Source organism: Mustela nigripes, chromosome 8 (assembly GCF_022355385.1).
Source record: "Mustela nigripes isolate SB6536 chromosome 8, MUSNIG.SB6536, whole genome shotgun sequence".
NCBI lineage: Eukaryota > Metazoa > Chordata > Mammalia > Carnivora > Mustelidae > Mustela > Mustela nigripes.
The window spans coordinates 14,220,774-14,248,218 of NC_081564.1; the positions used below are offsets into that span (position 1 = coordinate 14,220,774).

A 27,445-nucleotide genomic window follows, 5' to 3' on the forward strand; every position below is an offset into this window, starting at 1 on the left:
AGGGCGCCTGGGTGGCTCAGTGGGTTAAGCCACTGCCTTCAGCTCAGGTCATGATCTCAGGGTCCTGGGATTGAGTCCCGCATCGGGCTCTCTGCTCAGCAAGGAGCCTGCTTCCCTCTCTCTCTCTCTCTGCCTGCCTCTCCATCTACTTGTGATTTCTCTCTGTCAAATAAATAAATAAAATCTTAAAAAAAAAAAAAAGAATTATCTCTGTTATCGGGGCGCTTGGGTGGCTCAGTGAGTGAAAGCCTTGCCTTCAGCTCAGGTCAGGATCCCAGGGTCCTGGGATGGAGCCCCTCGGGCTCTCTGCTCAGCAGGCAGCCTGCTTCCTCCTCTCTCTCTCTCTGCCTGCGTCTCTGTCTACTTGTGATCTCTGTCTGTCAAATAAATAAATAAAATCTTAAAAAAAAAAAAGAGAATTATCTCTGTTATCTTCCCTGGCAGCAATAATTATATTTAAATAATTATTTTTGAACCTAAATTAAGTATTTGAATTTAATACAATTCAACAAATATTTATTGAGAAGATACTAGGTACAAGGTACCTGGTTAGATGTGTATGTCACTGTCCTTTTAAAATCAAGAAGATGGACATTTAGGAAAGACAAGTACAAAACCTATAATGTAAAATCAGAGAAAATATTAATGTAATAAGAAAACAAAATACTTAAGGAATTCAAGGAAAAGAAAAGCAAGGAGGATGATCAGAAAAGGCCTCATGAAGATGGCATGAGAAGTAGGTCTGGAAAAGGAGAAAAGAAGGCATTCTAAGGAAAAGAAATGGCAGGAACAAAGATCTGAGGATGGCAAATCAGGAAGTATTCAGGCAGAAAGTAGGCTGGTCTGGTTGGGGCACAGGATACAAACACACACACAGATAATGGAGCATTAAGAACCTAAAAACAGTTGGATAAATCTGTACTGAATTCAGTAGACTATGAGGAGTTATTAATTTGAACATGTGAGTGACAAAACCAGAGCTCTACTTTAGGGAGAGTAAGACAGAAACAATGTATTTAGGAAGTATGAAAAAGAAAAGGAGACTGAATACTGGCACAGTAATCCTTCCCAGCACCCATTAAGGCTCTTGTTAGCTCCTTCTTGGACCATTGAGAGGAATGAAGTGGAAACTGTAGTGAGCTGAAAAACCAGATCTAGGTCACAGGGGTCAAATTTACCTTTGTTTGACCTTGGGAAGTCACTTAACCTCACTGTCTCAATTTCCCTCTATGTGAGTCTCTTAATTATTCTTTTTGGAATCAGGAGCCATGGGATTTAGCAACTGACTAGATACTGGGAATAGAGAAAAAAAAACAATAAAAAATTGTTTCAAGTGATTAAAATAATACGCAGCTACGATTTATTAAACACTTTCATGTGCTTGTCACTGTGTTTGGCGCTTTACATAAACTGCTTCATTTATTCCTTATAAGAATCCTGTGAGGTATGTATTCTTATTTGACGGATGAGAGAATTGAGAGCTTTAAGACTTAAGTAATTTACCCAGTTGGCACAATGACAAAGCCAAAGTAGACACCCAAGTCTCTCTTAGTGTAAGGTCCTTTCTCCTTCCAATGTATCGTGCTGTTTCTTACATGACAGATGAAGAAAGCTAACATTTGCTCATGTTCCAACGGAATCCCTGTCTCTTTTGATGTGTAAGAAACAAAGTGTGAACGTAAATACAATCTACTAATTTGCTCATCATTAATTCAACCAGTCATTCAATTCACATTTATGGAGCATCTTCGTATTTTGTGCCTGGTACTAAGCTTGCCATGGGGAATGCATAGATGAGAACTTCCCAGCTCTGCCTTGAAGAGCTCACAGAATAGTAAAAGACCAACAAACACATGTAAACAAGGACCTGGTATACAGTGACAGAAGAGAAATTTTACACAAGAGACAATAGAAACATAAAGGTACACGAAGCATAATATTGTAATTTTGTATCTCTGCTATTAATGCTTGACCTAGATCATTTTAAAAGCAATATGTGGCTTCTGGAAATACTTGTGTGTTCACGCACACACTTCAAAAAGTAAAGGCGAATGTTCACAATAGAATAGAAGATTGGCCGCAAGCTACCATTCTCTTGTGTCTATTGGTGAGACTAATTAGGTTATTAGTTAATGTAAGAAAGCATTCTGCCTTGATTAGTGCCATCTATTGTAATGGGTAAATAAAATCTATTTGAATCGTCATAAGCCTTGATAGTTGTGGACATAAGCCTGTGTCATTAGACAGAGCTGAAACATATAAAAACAAATATATACTGCCCATAGTCCTAGTTTGATCTGGAAATAAAGGGTTATCCCATTGTCCATCAGAAATAGTGGGTGGGGGGCCCCTGGGTGGCTCAGTGGGTTAGGCCACTGCCTTCAGCTCAGGTCATGATCTCAGGGTCCTGGGATCGAGTCCCCCATTAGGCTCTCTGCTCAGCAGGGAGTCGGCTTCCTCCTCTCTCTCTCTCTGCCTGCCTCTCTGTCTACTTGTGATCTCTCTCTGTCAAATAAATAAATAAAATCTTTAAAAAAAAAAAAAAAGAAATAGTGGGTGGAAGTAAAACTGAAGTCTTCCAATTGGCACTTTGATAATTGACTGAAATATTAAATGTAACAAAATGTATATTGTGGGGTTGAATTGCTAACCATCATTTCACTGAGGCTAGAGGTTAAGTGGAAGGGCCCCAAAGACTAGACTCCAGCAAGTACATTCTCAATGTGAATATCTAAATCCACATGAGCCGCAGGTCTTTGTTTAATGGAGTAGGTTTTTCTAGGTGTAAAGTGTCTATTACAAGGCAAAATCTCTTTCTCCCTCACTCTGGGGATGAAAAATGTATATGTGTGAGATACCTGACAATGGTTAGGAGGCTGATCTGTGTTAACAAATCAAGAAACTGACCCCTAAGTCATTCTGTTGTAAAATGGAAATAATTTAGTTTCAATGTCTCTAACAAACCTCAGGTCAGAAAGAAAAAAAAAAAACACATTAGGTTGATTAATAAAATATTTAGGTAAATTAAATAATATATAGCTTGAATGATCAATTTAATTCCCACTGGTAATCCTAAAAATTCTAAATAGTTGTTGTTTTTAATTTGATGCCTGTAGTTTAGAAATGAATTTGATCATATTTTGGTCCATAAAGTCAATATAGCTTATCTGTAAGGACAGCTAGACTGATAGATACCACTTACTTTTTTGTTGCTGTTGTTGTTCTGTATTGTTTTGACTCAGTCTGGGTTTAAGAAACAGTAACAAACTTTTAACATATCTTCATATATAACAAAGCAACCAATTAAATGGATGATAAAGCTAAACAATCAGAATCTGAACTCCCTATGCTGAACTGCAACTGTACAATATCTCACGACTCAAAACTGCTAATTCAAAACGGTTCTCACGGATTGACAGAATCATTGAAGATGAGCTCATTGAATCTCACTGAAGACTGTAAAGAAGTCTTCCCTTAGGAGAGTCACAAAACACTTGGGTGGAAGACTTCTGTCTATTTTCTTTTTGTGGGGAGGGGAGAAACAAAGACTGAGGAAAAGATTATGAAAGAAAGAGGCTTTTCACAGAAGTTCTAAAATAAAAGTACCAATAGTTTTCACTCATTCTTCTATACGACTGAAACCAAAAAATATGCACACTGGCAAGCAATGAGAACTTTTATTCAGGGTGGCTTAAACATTAAACCAAATTAGATATCAAGGTAGACTCTGAGATGACAATGGTTTGACTGTATATGACTCAAGTGGTAAAGAAAGGGCAAAATGGGTTATTGTATTTACTGGGTAGTACTCGTATCCTGCTAAATCAAGAATAAGAACAGTTTTAGGAACTCCAAACCAGGGGTGCCTGGGTGGCTCAGTTGTTAAGCATCTGCCTTCGGCTCAGGACATGATCCACAGGGAGCCTGCTTCTCCCTCTCCTACTTCCCCTGCTTGTGTTCCCTCTCTCACCCTCTCACTGTGTCTCTCCCTGTCAAATGAAGAAATAAAATCTAGGGCGCCTGGGTGGCTCAGTGGGTTAGGCCGCTGCCTTCGGCTCAGGTCATGATCTCAGGGTCCTGGGATCGAGTCCCACATCGGGCTCTCTGCTCAGCAGGGAGCCTGCTTCCCTCTCTCTCTCTCTGCCTGCCTCTCCACCTGCTTGTGATTTCTCTCTGTCAAATAAATAAATAAAATCTTTAAAAAAAAAAAAAAAAAAAAAAAGAACTCCAAACCAAAAGGACTTGCATTCTCTTGTGGCTATAACCATTCACATGGACGTGGAAAGCTCCTTCTTAATTTCCTCTTCTCGGTATGTTTTTTAATTTGAAAAGAAATAGTTTAATGAGCACAGGTGTAATAACTTCACATATTTGCAGTTTCTCGTGGTGTACTTTTCTTTTGTGAAATAAATGAAAATAAATTCCCACATAATTCCTACCCTCCTATCCCACCTTCTCATCACCCCAAGGCATAAAAAGTGACTACAGGCCCTTCCTATCACTAAAAATTCTATTACAATGACTCTCTCTTCATCATTTCTGGATCAATACCATAATGTAATGTGGTTGAAATGACTGCTTTAGTCATCACTCCAGGGAGTATCAGAACACTTTCTTTTCTTGTAAGAAATTAAAATTAATGTTTTGTCCTAAGAAACTACCATCTGTACCAGTCAGAAATGAGCTAACAAGTATGATCAAAGAGCTTATCTGTTCAAACATTTCTATTTGTAGAATTATTGGTCCTCAGATTCCCAATCCTTCCACAGACCATTTCATAAGTTTTGGGCACTATATAATGAATATATGCCCTTTGTAAATAACCTCGTGGTTTAACTGACTTTATTTTTTACTTGAATTTGACCTAGAGTTCTGGAAAAATAAATTTAGCATAAAAATCATACTTAATACATCTTAAATAAATTATAGCGGCATATTTTAAATTTTTATTCGCCATTGTTGCTCTTCTTACCTCCCTGTTATTTCTTAGGGGAGGACTTCTAGTTGGTGGCATTTTCATAACCATATCCAGCTCCACACTCTTTGAAGTCATATAAGAACAGCTCTGTATCAGGTAATATCAAATAAAATCCCCAAATGACACATGTCCTCTACTTACTATCACCCTGATGAAAATGACTTCAGTAACGTTTGTCGTGGATTTAAATAGGCAGTTCTAAGTAAGCTTTCTCCATTAGGTCTTGGGAAAAGAAAGCAGCATTTCTTTCTTCCCCTTCGTTGAAGCTGCCCATTACTACACAAGGGCAAAAGTTCCTAATAAGACATAGTCTAAACCAGAAGCAAAGAAGATATCTAAGTAACTGTGAAATGATAATGACATTCTCTATTATGTTCCCCAAACCATCATCTTCTAAGTCTGTTCCTATAAAAAAAGGAACTAGTTGCAAAGAGAAGGAGTGAAGAGGAAAAACACACAGAGAAAAAGGTTAAAAAATTCACAGCAAAAGTGCTGGGCACAACTGTAACAAAGCTTGTGCATTTAAGAGAACATTTGAAAGGTAGGGCAGTATTAACATATCCTAAGTACTGTGAACAACTAGCCTGGTCATTAGTTTAATTTTCACATCCATCAAAGTAGGAGGCTAACCCCCCAATTCCCACCACCTCCGTCTATTTTAATAGACACACACTTGCCTCCTACCAGGGCATAGCGTCTGGTTTAAACAGGCTTATCTCTCTCCTTAGCTTGTCCTAGAATTAAGCGCAAAGCTCAGTCCTGGTAGCTTTTATGATGAGAAATCTAATTGGAAAGTGGCTATTAGCCACTGTGACACCTCCTTTCAAAATTCAGGTTGACCTCCCAACTATCTCCAACACATCAAAGCTAAACAAACTTAGTGTATAGTTCATTTGAATCTGCACAGCGAACAACTAAAGGGCTGCCAAGTCTAAAAACCTTTCTTAGCAATGAAAAATACAGGGACTATCACCAATGACATCCCAATTAATCCAAGACATGGGTCTCCAAAAGGATCCCTTTCCCCTTCAACTGCCTTGGGCTTGGAGAAGCCCTCTCTCCAACTTTCCACGTTCTCGTTCAGGTATTAATGTCAAGAAGCCCCTCACTTTCAAGGCATCCACGCCAAACTCTGAGCAACACATCAGAAGCCAGGGGGCCAGCGAGGAGAGAGGTCGGGCGGTCGGTTGCTCGCTCGTGCCAAGATCTCAGCGCTTCTGCCAGACCCTCCAGCCCTTGCGTTCTACTTAGGAGAGGATTCATTACATAATCCCTGCTCTGCGGGAGCATAACACCGGGGCTCGGGCTGCCCCGCATCTCACACACCACCTTTGGGGAGACTGGCTGGCTGCAGACCCTGCGAGCAGCATGCCTCCCCTCGCCGTGCGCTGCCGGCAGTCCCGGCTCGCCGCGTGCAGCGACCCCGACCCAGACTCGCTCCCCCCTTCTCCTTCCACTCGCACGCTCCGAAGCCCGCCTCCGGGTCTCCCTCACACTCGCTGTCACGACCCCTCTCGGGGGGGGGGGGGTGTCCCCCAGCAGACTTGGTGTCCCAAGTCCTCTCGGGGTCCTTTCCCTTCACACCCGCTGTCCCAAGCCCTTTCGGGGACTTCCCCTAAACCCTCTGTCCCGGCCCCTCTAGTGGGGGGGGGTCCCCCCAGTCAGACCTGCCGTCCCACGCCCTCTCCAGTCCCCTCTCTCCACACCTGCTGTCCCAAGCCCTCTCGGAGTCCCCTCTCCTCAGACCTGCTCCCTCCCTTATACCCGCCGTCCCAAGCCCTCTCGGGGCTGTCTTCAGACCCGCTGTTCCAGCCCCTCCTGGGGACTCTCCCTTCATACCTGTTGTCCCAAGCCTTCTTGGGAACTCCCCGTAGACCCGCTGTCCCAAGCCCTCTCGGGGTCTCCTGTCTTCACACTCGTCCCAACCCCTCTCGGGGACCCTCCCAGACCCGCTGTCCCAAGCCCTCTCGGGGACTCCCCCAGACCCGCTGTCCCAAGCCCTCTCTCGGTTCCCGCTCAGACCCGCTATCCCGGCCCCTCTCGGGGTCTCCTCTCCCCCGTCCGGACAAACTCGCTCCAGGACTCCCGTCACGAGTCCTCCCGATCTCACTCCTCCCAGGGTCTCCTTGCCTCGGCTCACTTTGTCACCGTCCCGAGCCGCGGTGCTCTCACCTCAGACCTGCTGTCACCACCCGGGGCCCGGCGTCACCGCCGCCGCTTCCTCTCCCACACTTGTTCCCGAGTCGCTCTTCTGCCGCTTGTCCCCGGGAGGGTCCCCGGTTCGGGTCGCTGAGTGTCGAGTCCGGCCACGCGGAGCCTCCGCCGGTGGCCTCGGTGTCGCGACCCACTCTCTCACGCAGGACCCTGCCGCCGTCGCCGCCGGGCGCCACACGGACCCTCCCGCTGCCGCCGCTGCTGCTGTCCGAGGTGCGGCTTCTGCCAGGGGTGGCCAATCGCACCCGACTGCGACGAGCGCGCTCCGCCCCGCCGTCTCAGTTCGCCCGCCCCCTGCCCCCGACCACGCCCCCAGCTCGGCTCCGATAGGCCCTCTACTGACCTCCCCTGACCGCGGGGCACGGGACTGGGGCCGGATATAGGTACTTGATTGGAGGTGCCTGGGAAGCCGAGCGGTCGATGGCGCCTGAGGATTGGTGGAGCGGGCGGTGGGCGGGACGGGGCGGGACGGGGCGGGGCGGGGTTTCCTAAGACGCGGAAGACCCTGCAACTTCAGTTACCCCGCGGGCCCGCCTGGGGTGCGGTCGGCGTTGTTTGTGCTGCACCAGGGTCAAAGTTCTTGGCACTCCTCTGCAGCTTTACTTTTCTTGGGAGCCTCCCAGAGGCAAGGGCCCCTGGGACTCCCGGGGACCACCGTGTGAGAGCTTTTGAGGAAGTCCCCATTCTTCCATTCTTACTCAGCTCCCAAAGTAGTGATGCCATCAGTTAATAGAGCGTGTATTCACTCCGGACTTGTAAATATTTCCTGAATTTAAGTTTTTTTTTATATTTTTGGCAAGAGAGTTGCCCTTGCATTGCGTTCGACAGACGTCAGTTTAATGCTGTGGGGGGCACAAAGATCTTCACACGACGTGTATACTGTGAGCAGGCAAGGAAGGCATTCAACACCGATGGGGCTCATTTTGGTAGGAATAAGGACAAAACTGGAGAAATAATTAGTTTGTGAGGTTTTTAAAAAAAATTTTTTATAGACTTATTTCCTATTAAAATGATATATATGCATTTCTTTTTTTTAATTTATTTATCAGAGAGAGAAGGGGAGAGAGCGAGCACAGGCAGACAGAATGGCAGGCAGAGGGAGAAGCAGGCTCCCTGCCGAGCAAGGAGCCCGATGTGGGACTCGATCCCAGGACGCTGGGATCATGACCTGAGCCGAAGGCAGCCGCTCAACCAACTGAGCCACCCAGGCGTCCCAATGTGAGTTTTTTTTTTTTTTATAAAGATTTTATTTATGTATTTGACAGACAGAGATCACAAGTAGGCAGAGAAGCAGGCAGAGATAGAGGGGGAAGCAGGCTTCCTGCTGAGCAGAGAGCCCGATGCAGGACTCCATCCCAGGACCCTGAGATCATGACCTGAGCCGAAGGCAGAGGCTTTAACCCACTGAGCCACCCAGGAGCCCCAGTTTGTGAGTTTTGATAATCGTTTTGACAGTAGGAGCAGGAACTGTGGGGTAGGCTTCAGCGCGCTGAGTCAGCATATTCGTTTCTCCAGGGCCAATGTTTTTAATGATTCTGTGTGAACTAATGGCCAAAGTGCAACCTGTGATAATCGGAGACTGGTCTGCCCCTGGGTGAAAGTGCGTCTTGTTCCTGGGAGCCGTTCTTTATATTTTTTGAAGCTGTATAGGTTGATTAAGTCAATACCAGAAACTGAAAACTGCTACTCTTACTCATAAACCCCAAAGTTGACGGACTTTGGCAATTCAGCATTTTATGAAGAAATGGTTTCCTTTCAGGCACACAGTTTGATGCTAAGCCTCATTTGATGCACGTAGGACTTGGCTCTCTGAAAACTCTCCATCCTTAACTCTTGTGTTAATTCCTGCTGACAAAATTTGTGTCCTAAACACTGTAGGTGTTTTTCCTATGTTTTACAATGATACTCCATTCCAGTTACAATGCTCCCCTTCAAACTGGGGTGTTTGGGTATGCAGAGGGGGCCCGTGGAAATGAGGCTGGCAGGACTTAATTTGAGTTCTGAAGTAGGTGCCTCCTGAGCAGTGTTGACTAGCATTTTAGAAAGGGATGAGAGATTTCAGTGTAAGTCTGTGGGATCTTGATTTTTAAAGGTCTAGAGAGACTATCCAAAATTGTAATACATATAAATACTTTTTAAGATTTTATTTATTTATTTTAGAGGGAGCAAGAAAAGGGCAGAGGGAGAATCCCGAGGAGACTCCTTGCTGAGCACAGAGCCTGACCACGTCAAATGCTTAACTGACTGAGCCACCCAGGAAGCCCCCAAAATTATTATATTCAACAACCTATAGTTGTTAATTATTATATTATATATATAATATATTATATACTAATTATATTAGGTAAGACAAAAGTTACAACAGAACTCTTCTGACTAGGTCCGCCTCTGAAAGAGCAAATTATAAATTAAGAGCTCATTCTACCAATAATGCAGCTGGAAATATGGATTGAAGAAATGGAGTAAGTTTTCACTACCAGTGTTCAGTTGTGTCTATTCATATAAAAAAGAAATGCATGACCATTAACAGATGTTATTTGCAATCAAGTAGAAAGAAAACATAAGCAAGATAAAAATTCCATGTCTTGAAAAAATCAATTAGCAACTAAGTCAAATCTGTTTTTTTTTTTTTTATTATTCATTATATCAATGAACTCTAATTTCTAAAATGTTGGTGCTTTTTCTGGTCTATGATTATTGCTTCTGATGGAAACCCAACTTGCTCAATATAGCTGATTACAAATAATTTAGATGTGATCTAAAATAAAAATAGAAATGACTTCATCCTTCGGGCAAGAGGATGTTCTAAAATCCTAGTTTAAATACAGATGGTGCATCTACAGTGAGTCTTGAGAATGTTATTTAGAAAGAGCTTCAGAAGATCTCTGAACTCATGGAAAGACATTGGAGCAGTCCATTTTAGAAATTGTTGAGTTTTGTTGGGTGGAAAGATCTCCCATAAAGAGCCAAGATTTTCATTAAGACAAGGTAGAAAATAAATGTTAAAATAAATGGGATGAGAATAAATTTTTTTTCACTTTGAGAAGACTCGGGGATTCCATTCAGAGATGAATTTGGTCATGAAAGATCAGGATACTGGGGCCCACCCTGGCTTTTAGATCTGTTTTCAACCTCGCTACTTGTAAGTTACTTATTCTATGGAGAATGGGATGCAACATAGAGAGAGCAGGGTTACTTTAGACAAATAAACATCATAGGCTCTTTTCTTTACCCCTTTTCTTGCTACCCACAACTAGACAAGGGACATCCTAAATTTGTTCATTAAGCAAAGCTTATAACACAGTGTCTACTACTCAGAGGGAATCATGAATTAATTCATGCAGGTATTCAGCTCTCTTGTTTTCTAAGTTTCCACATAGCACCTTCCTTATGTTAGCTTAATTAACTTCCTGCAAGCAGAACGTTCCACTTGCTCAGCTGAGAGATATTAGCAAGTTATTGGTTGGGGGAAAGCACCTTTTAAAAAATTAATATTCTAAAAAATATGGGGCAACAGTAATATACAGCGCTTGGGTATAATCGTGTAAACAAGGCAGCCTGGACGCTACCATTTTTTAGGTAAATGTTCACTTCTCATTTGCAAAATCGGGAGAAGACCTTACTGATACACCTATACAAACAGAAAGGACTCCGAGGGACTGGGAAAACACCCTTTTACTGACTCCAAAAGGGAATTATCAGCATCCTTGCCTTTTAGTTCTCAATAAAGCTCCAATTAGGGGAGGATACAGGCTCTGGGGGATGATCACGAAAATTCTAGATGTCAGCGTTTCCTAACCCATAAAGGAGATGGATCATGTTCACCTATTTCAATGAGAGACCACCTTCAACCCTTCTGCCTCTTTCGGGGCGCTAAGGATCCTCGCTTTAGTTCTGGCTCCTTGCGCCGCCTGGCGGCTGTTTCCAGAAGTCGCCTGAGAGCGTCGGGGTCCTAGCTGCGGCCAGGCCTGTCCAAAGATTTGCCTAATTCCAGAGATCTTGTCTCCGCCCCTCCCCACTACGCGTTGAGGATTTTAAAGACGGCGATGAAAGGGCCGAGGTTAAGACGAAGGGGGCGTCCATTGGCCTCTCCACCTCCGCAAGGATGACGGAGTCAGGCGGTCCTCGGACAGCTCGCGACCCGGAAGTCACCGCCGGCACGAGGCCCCCGTTGCCGAGCGCGGGCGCGCGGGGCGGAGCTTGGCGGAGAGGGGGAAGGGGTCGCCGGGGCTGCCGCGGCTCCCGCTCCTCGAGTTGGCGGCTCCCTCGGGGGCTGCTAGGCGGGCGTCGAGTCCGCAGGGCGCGCGGCCGCGGTCGCTGGGTGACACGCTCAGCCGCGGGCAGAGGCGACATGAGCGCCGCGGGGCTGTTGGCTCCGGCTCCGGCCCCGGCTGGAGCACCGCCGGCCCCGGAGTACTACCCCGAGGAGGACGAAGAGCTGGAGAGCGCCGAGGACGACGAGCGCAGCTGCCGCGGCCGCGAGTCGGATGAAGGTGCGTCCTCTGGCTGGCCCGGCCGCCCGGGGCGGGGGTGGGACCGCTGAGGGAGTGAGTGGGCTGCAGGGAGTGGGGCGGGGCGACCGGCGGGGCGACCTCCGGGGCTGGGGGAGGCTGAAGGGGCCGCCGGGAGGAGCGCGGCTCCAGGAGGTCACCCCCACCTGCGCTGGGCCCGGGGCTTCTGCGGGGACGTCGTACCCTAACAGTTATGGGAAGGGGGGACTTGGGGAACTGCTGTCAGAGCTGGAGGTCTCTTGAAGATTATGTCCTCCCCTCAGCCGTCTCTGGTGAACCCCAGTTCTTTCCTGGTTGGAATGAGAAAGGCTTCCATTGAGTATCTTGAGTACCCCTCTCCTTTTGAGGTCCGGAGAGAATCAGAGTAAAGCCCAGCTTGGCTTCCAGGTGCTCTCCCCGAGCCTCCACCCCGGGGAAATGCTTCAGCCCGCCCTGCTTTGGGCAGCGCAACTCAGGTTGCTTAAAAGAACGGAACCTGGAATCAGGCAGATCTTCGTCTAAATTGGCTCACTGAACCCAGCTTTGTGACCTTCGGCAGCTTACTCGCGAGCCTCAGTTTCCCTGACTGTAACGGGGCTTCCTAGCGTAGGTGTGAGGATTAAATGAGATGTGCATAAAGTATTTAGCCTGGTACTCAGTAGACGTTTTCGTAACTCTGGGGAAGCAGGGTCAGGGGGGAGATAGGGATTTGCTTAATGGTGCCCAGGTGTTGTGTTTTCAGTTCCACGTTCTTCCCGTTATCATTACTGCCTCTAAGAACACAGCTTTTCAAACTGGGCTTTACAGTTTGGCAAGTGTGAGGAAGACAGTTTTCGAAGGATTGAGGAAGGAGCTACTGGAGAAGGAGAAAGGTGGGGGAGGAAAAACCATTAAAGGACACTGGAGGGGCGCCTGGGTGGCTCAGTGGGTTATAGACTCTGCCTTCAGCTCAGGTCATGATCCGAGGGTCCTGGGATTGAGCCCCGCATCGGGCTCTCTGCTCAGCCAGGAGCCTGCTTCCCCTCTACCCCTGCCTCTCTGCCTGCTTGTGATCTCTGTCAAATAAATAAATAAAATCTTAAAAAAAAAAAAAAACAAAAAACGGACACTGGAGAAGAAAGGGGAGATAGAGACCAATATATGGGTGGAATATAGGGCTGTGGAGCAAAAGGTTAGACTAGTTGCCGGACTGAGGAATAGGTTTTATTCATCTCAGTTCCCCCACTGCCTAGTACAGTGGCTGGCCTATGACAGGAATTCAGTGAAGGTCTCATGACTGAAAGAGAGGAGAAAGCTTTGTGAGGATTTGGATCTGCAGCAGCCTTTAAAAAGACAGCGACATGTGCAGATAATAAAGTTGAAGGAACTGGGACACCTGGGTGGCTCAGTTGGTTAAGCAGCTGCCTTCAGCTCAGGTCATGATCCCAGCGTCCTGGGATCGAGTCCCGCATCGGGCTCCTTGCTCGGCAGGGAGCCACCCTGCTTCTCCCTCTGCCTCTGCCTGCCATTCTGTCTGTGTGTGCTCGCTCCCCCCCCCCCCCCCCCCGATAAATAAATAAAAAATCTTAAAAAAAAAAGTTGAAGGAACTACTTGCTTTTGGTTGAACCACATTTGAAGACAGGCCTTAACCAGGGATTTTCAACGTGAGACACTTGTAATTGCTCTTAATGCCCACAAGGGGAGCGGCGAAGCCAAAATAAATTTTTATGCTTGCTCAAGCAGGGCTGTTGAAATTATGTAGACACTCCACTATTTACTTTAAGAACAATGTTTAAAGTGTTTTGAAACACTTTCTGTTTTATCATCTTGTCTCTTTTCTTCTCCCTTTAGTTGTAACTTTGAAAATAATTTCAGTTATTAGAGTTCACTTCATTGGTTTGGGTTCTCCTTTGGATAGATGTGATGTAAAAATCCGTTAAGGGCATAGACCGGAAGAGAATGGACTTACTAGGTCATCTTGGAACAGTGAGCAAGGCCTGGCTGCCTCTAGTTGTCGTGTCTGACACACCTCTGTTTCCTAGTAGCCAGAGGGGCTTCTGTAGAAGTAGCAGCCTTGACCACGACTGTCTCACGGACCCTGTGCTCTGGTTGCACTTGAGACAAAGACTGGCCGTGTCTAAGTTGGAAATGGCATTTTCTTTCCTAAAGTAACTATGTAATCTTTTTCATTGATGGCTTCCCATGGGCCTGCGTTCATTTTACAGAAGTTTAAGCGTCCCTTTGTCAGGTGATAGTGTCTTTATGAAATGATTTTAACAAACCTTTCTTCCCTGATTTTATTTAGATACCGAAGATGCTAGTGAAACTGACCTGGCAAAGCATGATGAAGAGGACTACGTAGAAATGAAGGAACAGTGAGTGTGATTCTTATATTTCTTGCTTGGAATACAGAATTGACAAGTAAATCTTGACAGTGACCTTGTGTGTATGGTTTTGGAAGCTTCCAAAGTCCAGTGTATCTGTGCATTTTCCCCCTTTAAATTTGTCATGTGTAATCGGTCTTCCTGGTAAAAGAATCTTTTGAGCATTGGCTAGGAAGAACCTTGAAGGAAATGATTCCAGGGAAATAAGGCCACGTATCAGGAGGGAATTGTTCCCCAGTTCTTCATGTTTTTGTTTAAATGTGAAAACCATTACTCAGGATAAAGGGTGCATCATAGCTATTTGGGTCTCAGATGGAAATGACCCCTCTGAGAGCTGATGGTGTGCTGGCGCCTAGAGAGCTCGGAGAGCTGGACTGGAGAGCAGGGCTCCTGACTCCTGCTCCAGTGCCCTTTCCTCTGGTCACACATCCTGGCCCAAGCCTTCTCTAACTGTGCCTAGAGAAACCAGAACCATTCGTTTTTATTCTAAACACAGATGGAAGACTGTATTAAAATAGATCTCAGAAGTATTTGTTGAATGTATTTTGAGGCTCTTGATTTGACTTTAAGTTCTTTTATCTTTAAACTAGGTGATCCACATTCCTTTTTTTTGTAGCCCCTATTTTGCCAATGGTTCGTGACCATTGTCTGGATTCTGTTCTTTTCAGGCTCTGGAACCCAAAGGGGGTAATTCAGCTAAATTCCACCAATGCTGCATAAAGAAGGATTCCTTTAATAATTCACGTGATTTTTCTCACAGCTTCATTCCTGAAACTGTGCTTGGTCTTCATCTTTATTCCTTCAGGCTTTTTACTGATTTACTTTGAACCATTTCCACATACCTTTCATTTTACCAAATCTGAATTTATTTGCTTATTTTTTCAGTACAAACTCAGAAGTCAAAGGCATTGTTCGCTGCATTTGGTGTGGTGGAAAATTGAATATACTGGGTTCTAAATACTGACCTATCGTGTGCAGTTTATACATCTGTTTTCTCTGTTCGGCATGTATAAGCATTCTTTTGAGATTTTTTTTTTTTTTTAATTGAATGTGCCTCTATACAGGACACAGAAAAATTTTTTATTAAAATTGAATGCTTTGTGTGATTCAAGGTGAGTATTGAGAGTACATCAGAATTTTCATTGATCTTTTGATCAGACCACCTGTGTAATTGCCAGATTCTGCCAACTCTTTCCTCTTCCGTGTAAATAGTTCAGTTGTATTTACAGCCCTTATTGGAGTAGTCAGAAAGCTCTTGTGCCTGTTATTTGTTGGACAGTGTTCGTTCAGGTTGCAAATCTTGTTTTTGTCACTGTAAAATTGGGGGTATTTTCAGGTAGAAGCAAAAATACTGTTGATTCATTTATGGAATCCACCATATAAACAGACCTTGTTGTGGGGCATCTGGGTGGCTCAGTCACTGGGTGTATACCTTGGCTTAGGTCATGATCCCAGGGTCTTGGGATCGAGCCTCACATTGGGCTCCCTGCTCAGTGGGAAGCCTGCTTCTCCCTCTCCCACTCCCCCTGCTTGTGTTCCCTCTCTCACTGTCACTCTGTCAAATAAATAAATAAAATCTTAAAAACAAAACAAAACAGACTTGTCAGAGTGTATAATGGTTTATAATCCATTTGGTGTGGGGTTGCGGGGAGAGAATAATGCGCTAGGCGGTTTTGCTTTGTGTGTGCTGTGTGTTTTCACCCAGCTGGGGCTGCAAATAAATCCTGCATTTTAACTTTTGTTACTGAATAACTATTATTTCTGATCCTAAAAGAGTAGTGCTTTTAAAAAATGACACGAAGGTTTATTAACTTGGTGCTTACACAGCTATGCTATCTACATAGCAAAACGTGCCAAAGGCATAATCTTACTCCTTTAGAATTTATAATCAAATTGTAGAGTTGATAGAAGAGCTACTGTGTTAATGCCTTTGTTATGTTTTCGTGTATGTTATTTATACTTCTAAATCCAGAAGGGAATGGTGTCATGCTTTAGATTTTTCTTTGTATCTTCTTGCCTGTTTATCATTGTCCTTTATTTATTAAAATCTGCGTGTCTTCATTTTTGTAGATTTCGGACTGCTTCTCTAAAGGTGCAATAATACAGGAGAGTCTGCAGAACTGGGATATGATTCAAGAACACAGAATCCTTGTCCCTTTCTGATCCCATTAGCTGCTGGTACATTTTAAACCAGCTGGCGGACCCATTTTCTCTGTCTCCTAAAGGACGTTAATAACGTTCCGGTAACAGCCTACACACAGGCGGTCCCTGTGTGTAGATTCTTTTGGAATCGAGTATTGAATGCTTCTGTCTCTCAGTGTGGCTTTCGTTGTCTCTCTTCACAGGATGTATCAGGATAAACTGGCTTCCCTCAAGAGACAGTTGCAGCAGCTGCAGGAAGGTTGGTGTGTCTTCTCACCCTTCGTTTCTTTTCTTTTCTTTCTTTTTCTTCTTTTTTTTTTTAAGGTTTTATTATTTGACAGAGACACACAGCGAGAGAGGGAACACAAGCAGGGGGAGTGGGAGAGGCAGAAGCAGGCTCCCCGCCAAGCAGGGATCCCGATGCGGGGCTCGATCCCAGGACCCTGGCATCATGACCTGAGCTGAAGGCAGCCGTTTAATGACTTAAGCCACACAGGCACCCCGCACCCTTTGTTTCTAAATACGCTGAGTATCACAAGCCTTCAAAGTCTGTGTATTTAACGCCCCTGTGGGGAGTGATTTAAAATTTTTGCTCTCTTCTGCTCTCAGGAGAGTGGTGATTTTCAAACATTTTTGGACCCTCACTTAGGGTTTTTTGAAGAGCATGAACTGAAAACCGCTGTGAGCCTAAAGCTAGAGAGAGATATTGCTAAAGAATACATGAAACTGCACCATTTTTTCCTAAACTAAATGCTGATGAGCTGTGGATTAGCCTTATTGTCTTCCCTGTGGTTTGCTTGGTAATTTAAAAGTGAACTGTATCTGTAGCTCTTTCCAGCTAAAGGCAGTTCAGTATGGGCTTGGGAGCGTTGGCTCTCAGGGCCGTCACGGGCCTGAATCCTTACTGTACTGCTTTCTGGAAATTTGGCCTTGGGTGCATCACTTCTTCCTGCTTAAATTTGTTTTCCAATCTTTGAAATGCACAGAGTGGAAGCCAATGATGTCATTAGTGATGAGAGGTGTCTAGCCCTGTGGGGTGCACTGGGAGCTCAAGGTCAGCTGTGGCCAGCAACGCTTCAGCTTATTTTGGGGGGGCCCCCTCATCAGTGAAGCATCTTTTCCACTAAGTCCTTATATTCCCTGAACTGCCCCATCTGACATTGATTTCTGCTGAATAGTGAAAAATGGTTCCCATGAGTTGCATTTATATATCTTTGTTTTATTTTTTATTTATTTATTATTTCCTTTCCATAATAATGGAAGTATTACCAGAGAAAGGAATACATTCTACTCTAGCAAGTCTGTAGGGCATACCTGGCATGGTTGAGTGAGAGATTTTGAAAATGATACCCTACTAATGAATTATGATCAGGAAACCCTTCCCACATTAATTCTGACTCTCCTAATTCACTGATGTTGGAACAGCAATGACTTGAGTAGACATTGGGTGAAAATCTATACCTGAGCTTTTCAGAATTGTCACTGGCCGTGTGTGGCTATTTAAATTTAATTAAATAAAATTAATAATTCAGTTCCTCAGTGCACTTGCTACATTTCAGATGCATAGTAGCTATGTATGACTGGTGGCTCCCGTATTGAACAGTGAAACCTAGGACCTTTTTGCCATTGCAGAGAAAGTCCTACTGGACAGTGTATCATCTGGGCCTTACTGAGAAAATGAGCTTTTTTTCCGAAAAGGGAGGCCCATTGACTCCAGCTGCAGCAGCAGGTGATCAGAATCACTTGAGGAAGCGTGTACCTTTCCACTCCCATCACTTGCTCTAGCAAGCGTCACTTGCTACAGAGTCTTAATCCACTAGGTGGGGTGATTTCTGCTCAGGGCCTTGGTTGAGAACCAGAGTCTAGTTAGCTTTGTTTGCACGTTCCTTTCCCTGGTTTTATTTACTCTGATGGTATTAAAACAGTTATTGCTGGTGCTAGGCAATTTTAGGAACTGAAATGTAGGGCAGATTGATTTTCAAAGTGACGTTTTATTTTGTAAATCTCAAAATCAGGTACGTTACAGGAATATCAGAAGAGGATGAAAAAACTAGATCAACAGTACAAAGAGAGGATCCGAAATGCAGGTGAGGCTCTGTCTCAGGTGGGAACACATCATCTTCAGGTGTCCTTTTACTGATCATCTATATAATGTGGCCATAAGAGCTGTTGTCTAAAATGCAAATTCTATATTCTTAGATATGGGGGAGGGGAGAGTTTTGGGGAAGAGAGACTCCAGAGTTTCAGTTGTAGAAAACTGGCTCATCTTTCTTCCAGTGGCCGATGAACGGCCTGTAATTGAGCTTCCTAGTGGTGGCTCCATACAGAACAGGCTCCCTGGCTCCCCTAGGTAAGTGGTTTCATACATCTTTCTCACCTGCGTGGCTGCCTGAGTGGACCATGAGAGGAGCTACATGGGAAAGAATTGTAGCTTGTTTCACTCTTGCTGGAAGGTCGTTTCTTCTGGTATCCTCTGCTCTGGGAGAAAGGGGTGTTCTTGTTTTTCCCCTGGAGTATTACAGGCATTCGGGGGAAGAGTATACTGTAACAGAGCAAATGTATTCCTTCAGTAAGAATTTGTTGAGCACCTGCTATATCCAAGCTCTGAGCAGAGTGAAATAGTGGAACACATTGTCCTTGACTTTAGGAAATGTGCGATTTCATTGACAGAAGACATCCAAGCGTGGAAAAAGTTAAGGAACTTTCTGAGGTAAATGAAGAATCATGCAAAAAGTAAGATGTGATGACCGTTCGAAGTGCATAAGCATTCCGGGGCTTACAGGGAATGTGTCAAAAGTGTTCGATTTGGAAGCTCCTCGTCAGCCAGCATTTTGAGCGCCAGCATGGTATCTGTCCCTGGTGGTGAAAGTGATGTTGGGTTTTCAGATGAGGTCTGGGTGCCATTCCTCGGGCTGCTGTCCTCTCGTTTTCTGATCCGGTGACTTCCCAGCTTCCCATTGGTGGAACTTTTCCATTCTCTGGGAAGTAGATGTCCCTTGTACACCAACAGGCAGAAGGGGAGCTGAAGGGCATGGGAGGCACTGGGAAACAGGAAATAATAGTCTCTGTCCACATTCTGGCTGCCCCTGAGGTTACCCCCACTGCGAGCTGAGTTCCTAAGGCACCTCCTTGGGACATCGGTGAAATCCCTTGCCACCTTCCCAGTGTTCCCCTGTAGCAGGGAAAGGTGCACCGTGGAGGGATGAAGGCCCAGGTTTGGTCTCCTCTCTGCACCTTAGATCTTATGCCTGTAAGGAGGTTTGCTCTTGGAACCTCAGGTTCTCCATCTGTGGAGGGGAGTACACATACCTCACGGAACTGGCGTGAGAGGCAAGTAAGGAAAGTAAACTGACGTGAGCCGCGGCTAGAACCGCAGCACACTGAGTGGCTTTCCTTAGTTCCGCTCTCGGTCCTGTTCTTGCAGGTTCTTTCACGAAAAGTTTCTGTCCCCTGCCCCCTCACCCCCCAGGAATAAATGCTGAAGAACTCCTAAGTGAGTCCCAGCTTAAGCCTTGAAAGGCACATTCTCACAGAGCTAACCCACTTGTTCCTGTTGTGTTGGTGCCTGGCTGTTGGAACTCAGACCTCTTACTACTCTGAGAGCTGATGGCCATTTTGACTTGGTGCAGGGGTAGTTTCTAAGAATGGCACATAGGCAATGCATCAAATTCATTTGTGCATCTAAAGCACTCGTGGACTGAGTGAGCGTGTTGGGCTAGGTGTGCCCTGGCTCAAGTGCTCAGCCATTCCCAGGGCCAGAGTGATCAGGGCTTCTGGGTGATAAAATACTTGTTCCTTTCCTCAGTTAAATTTATTTTTCTCTTTCTGTTTTCTTTTTCTTTTCTTTTCTTTTTTTTTTTTAAAGTAGGTTCCACACCTAGCATAGGGCTTAAACTCAAAACCCTCAGATTGAGAGTCCTGTGCTCCACTGACTGAGCCAGCCAGGCACCGCTCCTTAGTTAAATTTATTTTTTATTTATTTTTTTAAAAGATTTTATTTATTTATTTGACAGACAGAGATCACAAGCAGGCAGAGAGGCAGGCAGAGAGAGAGAAGGAAGCAGGCTCCCCGCTGAGCAGAGAGCCCCATGTGGGGTCTGATTCCAGGGCCCCTGGATCATGACCTGAGCCGAAGGCAGAGGCTTAAACCCACTTAGCCACCCAGGTGCCCCTAGATTTCTTATTCAGCATCTGTTCATTGAGATCTGATTTCTTAATCTGGAGTCCTGAAACTCAAAACTTCTATGAAATTACCTGTGGCTGTGCGTAGATGCTGTTTCGGGGGAAAGAGATCCGTAGGCTTTATCACATTTGTGAAGGAGACCATGGTAAAATGTAATCCAGGCCTCCGGGAGTTGTGGGTTCCCCAGCAATCTTTGTGATGTAGGCAACAGCTCGACCACCACCCAGAAAAGTTGAGATGTCGTGGATCTATTTTGTTCAAAGGACTGGCTCTAGAGAGGCTTACAATCTAGTGGTGGGGGGAGCTGCTGCTTAAACAGCCGCTAGTTGCCTGCATAAAGCGGGTGATGAAGCCGGTGACCAGTCTCTGGTGGCTGCTTGGACATGTCCGAGGGGCGGTTGGCAAGTGAAGGGTCCTCAGGAAAGGCTCTATTAACTCTGAAGCTTGGAATTGCACTCAGACCCAGTGGGTGTTGCTGTGAAGATGAGGCCAGACGAGGGGGCTTGGTGGCCTGTGAAGAATGCCCCCGGGGGGCTCAGAACCTCTGCGCTCTGAGCTCTCTGGGCCTGTCCCTCCTTGCCACACAGAGGCCTTCACACATGCTTTAAAAACATCAGTGTTGACTCTGCTTCTGGATTAATTGCGTTGCTCCTTCCTGACCCATCCTACCCTGTAGGTACTGAGTGAAAGAAGGGGGATAACTTTCAGTGTTATTTTGCTGGGGTACTTTGGTTCCCGCTGCTTGCTTTTAACCTTGGGCAGAATTGCCGGAAGTGATCCTGTACGGGGCCAGATTTTAACTAGTCAGGAGAGTTTCTTCCATCCTTCCCCTTCATGTATATCAGCACTTTACTGATGGAAGCATTTTGCTCTGCGTTACCGTGCTCTTAGAAAGCAGTTAGTGCCTCTAAATGAATCCTACCATCACTGTCTAGAAAGGTGGCACAGCCTAGCGAGTCTAATTGCACGTTTTATCTCTTTCAGAGCTCTTCCTCCAGCTGGAAGTAAGTACCTTGGATCTTCTGGGTTGCAGGCCCTCTGTGAGACTGGAATCTTGCTTTCCCAATCCAGAGAACCTTTCCTTCTGTCACCAAATGGACAGTTAAGCCCCCAGCTGCAAGCCTTCGTCACTGTTCTGTTTGACTAAAGGACATATTGGGTCTCAATTTGGAAATTCCCATCTATTCATTTGTAGGTTGAACAGCCTCTGCTAGTCACAGGACACTAGGGGATGTCGCCTCTCACTGCTTTCTTGTTGACTTTTATCTCCTGTGAAAGCTGTCCAGGAGTATGTCTGAATTATAATGGCCTAATAATTTTTTATATTGGTCCTTGACGCAGTCCAGCATCTGAATTGGCTCAGTGGTTCAGGTTTTACAGCTGAAGCTGTCTGGGTCAGTAGGAAAGACGGATTTAACATTTTTGCTTTCCTTCAGCAGACATCTAAGTGTTGGTTCTTTGTGAAGCATAGTGTGGTGGTGCAGAGATGGTGGCCTGGATCTTGGATGATGATCTCTTCCTGGGGTGGCTAGTGTGTAGGTGTGGGAGGTCCCAACTTTATCAGAGCCACACAGGAGTGTGAGAATGTCATGCTTTAGCAGAGCACGTTATCAGACACCATTTTACTCTGAAGTCAGTGCAGCACGCATTGTCACAGCCCGCAGGGTTATGGGATCCCCAGCTGTGGGCCACCGTAAGTGCCCTTGTTCTTCACTTAATACGATGGTGAGATTTGAAAAACTAATGCTTTTTTTATTTGGTATTTCAGTGTTTCAGTGTTTGAGTACTTGAGGGTTCAGGGTTACCTAATAGATGATCTTCTATTCTGGTTGATCTTCATCTTGGCATAAATACCAACAAATATAATAACTTGGACCACCTTGATTCAGTATTTTATAATTGCAATTAATTTTGAATGTAGGTATTACAACTGGAATATACTATTTTCCTCCGAAATTGTGGCTTTAAAAGAGTTTGTCTTTGAGAATCTTAAGTTCTATTAACATAGAAGCCATGCAGTGTAAGAGATGGGAGAGAGGAAATACTGAGTAGCAAGTGGGGGTACGCTCGTAAAGACAAGCAGAAGTCGTATGGTTCAGTTTTACGCATTCTTGGGGAAACTCGTTCCCAGACGTGTCACTACTGCCAGTGCACGTGTGAGGGCTGCTCTCCCACCTTTCTCGTAAAGGTGTTTTCTGGGCTCCCGAGTGCAGAGTCAGGCTTGGAGTTGGAGCTCTGGTTGCAAGGGCCCCACGGAGCCCTAGCCTGTGTTTCTCTTTCGCTCAGACTGAACAGGTGGAGAGAAACTACATTAAAGAAAAGAAGGCAGCGGTGAAAGAATTCGAAGACAAGAAGGTAGAGCTGAAGGAGAACCTGATTGCTGAGCTGGAGGAGAAGAAGAAAATGATCGAAAATGAAAAGCTGACTATGGAGCTGACGGGAGGTATGAAAGCACCCCAGGGAGGGATCCCGGGAGTCCTGGGTGGGACCCGGAGGGGTGCTGCGGTCCTGCCTGTGTTCCTTCTCCAGAGTGAGCTGGAGGGAGGGTGGGCTTTGACCCGACGGCTCAGAGTTCTAGCTCCATGTGGTACTGGCTGTGTGACTTCAGTCAAGCTACTGAATGTCTCTGAGCCTACTTCCCCCTCTACAAAATGGGGCTGATCAGACCTTGTCTCACAGGATTGTGGTCAGAAATGTGAGTGCCTAGCACAGTGCCCTGTGCGGAACAGGTGTTCAGTGAATGGTAGACCTTTAGTCACGGCTGCCACTGCTGGCTTACGCTTTATTCAAATTCCTGGGTCATCTGGCATTCGTGGATGACTTACCCGAGTCCCTCTGGGGTGGTAGGAATCTCTCTGCTTTGTGTTTTTCAGTCTGCCTTAATTACAGAGAAGGCATTGTCTTCCTTTGACCTAGATGTGAGAACAGAGGCGTTAGACTGTATCATCTGTGCTCTTAGATCCCTTCCCTCGGTGTTATTGTGAACATTTCAGACAGAGTTGGTACAGATTTGGCAGGAGTAAGCTAAACTGAACTAGTTTCCTGTAAAGGTAGTAAAGTTACATTAGACTCTGTGCCAGTCCTCCCTTGCCTTCTAGTTTTTAGTAATCCGCATACGGGAACTCAGCAGGATGTAGGCAAATTTAAGGGAGAAACAATATGGGCTGTTCTGTTGCCATATGTAGACTGATGAATCCTAGAAGGGTGCAGGGCAGGAAGTGGCTCGAACTATGTATTTTGGAACTTGGCAGAATTTCTGTCAGTGACTACTGCAAGACAAGCCAGTGGGGAGTTGGTCCCCTGGCCGCGTGAGCGCGCGCCTTCTGCACACCCTCACGTTTCACTCCTACCGTGCGCAGAAGGTGCTGCAGCTCTGGCGTGTCTCGTTTTTGCAGACGTCCGTAAGAGTTGTTTTCAGATTAAGTTCTTGGGGGCGGACTTAAAAAGTAAGAGTTGAGAAGTAGTATTTCCTCTTCTGTATTTCTGGTGCTATGACCCAACACGGCCCTTCGATTGACATAAACGTCTGGCCCCAACCCCTCACAGAGAATGCGGTGTGTCTGAAGCGGGTGGGGGGGGTCTGATTCTTGAAGAATCTCTCTTCTGGAATCTCTCTCCTTGAAAGACTTGGCAGAAGGAATTAATTCCTTGAAGGCCTCTGCTTAGAAATTTTTTTTTTTTTTTTTTTGGTGAGAGCGGATGTTAAAATAGCATCTCCAGACAGCACTGTCTTGTTCTTGTGGCCACGCTTTGTTGATGAGCCCGCTAGCACGGTGCTGCCTTGTGTGGTACCAGTCTGCCTGCCTGTTTTCTGACTTGGACACCATTTTGTTTGACGATGGCTGTTTCTGGCGTTGATGCCTCCTCGCTCTCTGCTGGAGCCACCAGATGTTCAGGAGTCTTCATTAGGCAAGTGGGAAATAGTGTCGGTTTATAGCTGCTCCCTTTCCATCTGCAGGGAAAAATACCATCACCTTACCTGTGATTTGGCATCCCGCTTATTGACAAGCGATCGACGTCGTTTGGCCAGGCCGTTTTGCAGCCAGAATCTTAACTGGGACAGGAGGCCTCCCCAGTGACTGGAGGCTGAGCCTGCCAGGGTAGAAAAGACAAATAAATGCAGGGAAGTCATTTGTGACGCAGTGAAGTAGATTACACAAGTGCTTAAAGCTAGCCATGGGCATTAAAGGTACCAATGTCCTTCCTCAAGCCATTTGGTACCCTTGGTATGGAAAGCTGTGCCAAGGTAATGATAGAGTGTCGGAAGAAAAGGCAGTGGAGCTAGAAGGATAATTAGTGTTTCCACAGATGGTGCTGCTATGGTGCTGGATTAAAGGCCTGATTTCATTTCTCTCCTTGACTGACTTATTTCACTTTTGTGGATTGATGCCCAATATCAGCGTTGCCTGGCTCTGCCCGGAAAAGATATTTCTTAAAGTTTCCTCTTCTGGTTCCACGTGAAGATCTCTTGAAAAACGTTGATTTAGAGTCTGATGGGACGCTTAGACCAAATAACCCATTGGGAATGGGGGGATCAAGTGATGTGCTTTGTGTGAAGGGCCCTGAAAGCATTCGCAGACTCTGCGGGACTTAGCGGAAGGTTCTCTCCACTGCCCACACTGCTTGAGAAGAACTCAGGACAGCGGGTTGTGCAGGCGGAAAGGCGTCCTGTCAGTAGGGAGACCGGGGTGGATTCTCCATCAGTGCTCCCCCACCTTGGGGGTGTGTGTGAGTCAGCTGGGGGTCTCGATGACGTGCGGCTGCTGCTTCAGCGGGTCCGGGGTGAAGCCTTCGATCTCGCATTTCTAACCACCAGCCAGGGGCTGCTGATGCTGTCCCCTGGACCACACTGAGTAGTGAGGGTATAGATGGAGTCTCCTGAGTGTGAGTTTTCTCTGCAGTTGAGGCCAAGGTGGTAAGTAACCCAGTTAATCAGTGTGAACTTAACAAGCTTTCAAGTGTGGGGAGCTTTATCATTCTTTTTCCATTTGTCCTCTTCTGTCTTGAGGATAGCTCTCTTTTCTGCTTTGTCTCAACAGCCCGCCAACCACTACTTCGTTTTCTTTTGTAAATTTCTGCCTCTCTGGGGCATCTTCCAACCCTCAGACCCCTGTGGCAGCTACTCAAGACCTCATCAAGCCTTGAGTTTCCCTTAGAAGATAAATGGATTCATACCTAGAGCCACGAGTACTTATAATATTAAAATCAAAATCATGATACCAAAATATAACGTTGAAGGACTGCTTCCTGAGTATGTCTCTCGAGCCAGGTATTACATAAAAGTATGAGAACTGCCTTGGTAGGCTGATAGATGTGGACGGATCCTGGCCCTGTCATGAACTTGGTTCTGTGGTGGGGTTTTCTTATTTAGGAAGGAGACAGTAGAATCTGCTTTGGAGGTTTGGTGCAAAGATGGGGTGAGACAGTGCCTGTAAGGTGCTTCAAAAAGTGGCTGGCACATAGAGTAAGCACTGGGAAGTTGTAAGGTCCTTTGACTTTACTTGGCCAAGCGGCCTCAGAGGAATGGAGGCATCTGTTGAAAGTGTCCCAGTGTGGTAGTGTGTAAGCCAGAACTGGTCTTCCCCACCACATGATATGGACTTTCTACCACGGAAATACTGTGGATTCGTGTGCTGCTGAGTGATTCATAAAATGAGGCGAGTAGGTGTGTCCTGTGTCCTCAGGGAGCTTGTATTCTCCTAGTTACAAGACTGACACAGCTTCTTCGTCTTGCCCAGTGTAAGGCGGTGTCCACAGAGCATGCTCCTAAATGAAAGTGAAGATTTCTCAGGTTTGTTTCTACTGATCGTTAAACCTGATGGAGGGCTCTGTGATTGTTCTGATGCGGGTGTGGTTTCCCGCAATGAGGAACAGATGACAGTGAGTAGGAACCTTGGAAGTCCAGGCAAGGAGAAAAGTCCCCATGAAATACCTGGCTGGGGAGAGTGGAAGAGGTGATCTGGACTTTGGGTGGAGCCGGCTTGTCCCCAAGACGGCTTTGCTGGTGCTGCCATTGCAGAATCCAGGTGTTTTCAGAGGAAGTTCACTGTCTTGACACCATCCTTATTCTCCGGAGAGCTTTGTCCCGAGGGAGATGGAGCCCTTCGATCCTATCCTGGTTGGTCACTGAAGACCTGATCTTGATTCTTCTCTCACCTCTCCCCACCCATCTCCTACCAGTATCCACAGCACCATTCCTGATGTGGATGAGCCCCTCCCAACCCCTTAGGGAGGGACCTGGGCTTTGCTCTGGGCCACTGGGCTCCCATGTTGCCGTGCTTCTGGTTTGGGGGCAATTGCCAATCTGCTATAGTGGTTATGCTGTAGTGGCTTTTTTTTTTTTTTTAAATAATTAGCACAAACCAGCATTGCAAGGGGTGGGGAGAAGCAGAAGGAGAGAAACGCAAGCAGACTCCCTGCTGAGTGCGGAGTGCGGCTTGGGACTCTGATCTCAGGACCCTGAAATAGGACCTGAGCTGAAGCCAGGAGTAGGAAGCTCAACTGACTAAGTCACCCAGGTGCCCCAGCATTCTTAAGGATGCTCCTTTGAATCACTGTAGCTGATATTTTTTCAGTGGCTAAACAGTGGTTTTAGTAGTTAAAGTATGTTCTTGTGAAGCTTTTACTGCATTTATGTGCCGTAGGCCCGTAAGCTGTTGGAGTGAATGACTAGGTTCAGAGACCTGTGGAACCCAAGGCCCCAGGGAAGTGCTAATTGTATGGTAATTGTAGGTAATTAATGTTATCGGGAAAATATCTCCATAGGGACATGGCTCTGCCCAACACTGACGCGCAGCCTGCGTCCCATTTCTTAGCCAGCATGCCTGGTGCTACCTGGAGGGTGCCTGTGTCTGTCCGGTGGCCATTCCCGCGGGCCTTGCTGGTGAGCAGAGTAGGAAAGATTTGCCCTATTGTCACGTAGACAAGGTGGTTGGGAGAGGAGAACTCATTCAGTGCTCTGTCTCCTCTCTTCCTCCCACCTCTGGTGTGTTGGGTGCTCAGTTGGGTCACTGTTGACGTTCAGTTGGACCCATAAAAGGTCTTGGGTTTTCTGAGAGGCTTTCTGATGTAAGT

General features: G+C 45.9%; 2 protein-coding genes across 9 annotated transcripts in view; one reads left to right on the forward strand and one right to left on the reverse strand.

The window, feature by feature from the left end:
* Window positions 1-7,428, reverse strand: part of TAOK3 (TAO kinase 3) — a 182,899-nt gene extending 175,471 nt beyond the window's left edge. Inside the window, exon 1 of the mRNA XM_059408535.1 lies at window positions 7,151-7,428. The gene's annotated coding sequence lies outside the window, so the exon portion shown is untranslated. The remainder of the gene's footprint in view (window positions 1-7,150) is intronic.
* Window positions 7,429-11,375: 3,947 nt separating this feature from the next.
* The window catches only part of SUDS3 (SDS3 homolog, SIN3A corepressor complex component), a 205,037-nt gene continuing 188,967 nt past the window's right edge, over window positions 11,376-27,445 (forward strand). For 7 of the 8 annotated variants that reach the window (XM_059408540.1, XM_059408538.1, XM_059408542.1 and 4 more), the window contains exons 1-6: window positions 11,377-11,685; window positions 13,968-14,037; window positions 16,392-16,447; window positions 18,204-18,275; window positions 21,356-21,375; window positions 22,658-22,814. In XM_059408540.1, coding sequence (XP_059264523.1) covers window positions 11,544-11,685; window positions 13,968-14,037; window positions 16,392-16,447; window positions 18,204-18,275; window positions 21,356-21,375; window positions 22,658-22,814 — 517 coding nt within the window. In that variant the 5' untranslated portion in view covers window positions 11,377-11,543. Of the gene's footprint in view, window positions 11,686-13,967; window positions 14,038-16,391; window positions 16,448-18,203; window positions 18,276-21,355; window positions 21,376-22,657; window positions 22,815-27,445 lie in introns of all 8 variants that reach the window. The other variant, XM_059408537.1, reaches the window with a different exon arrangement.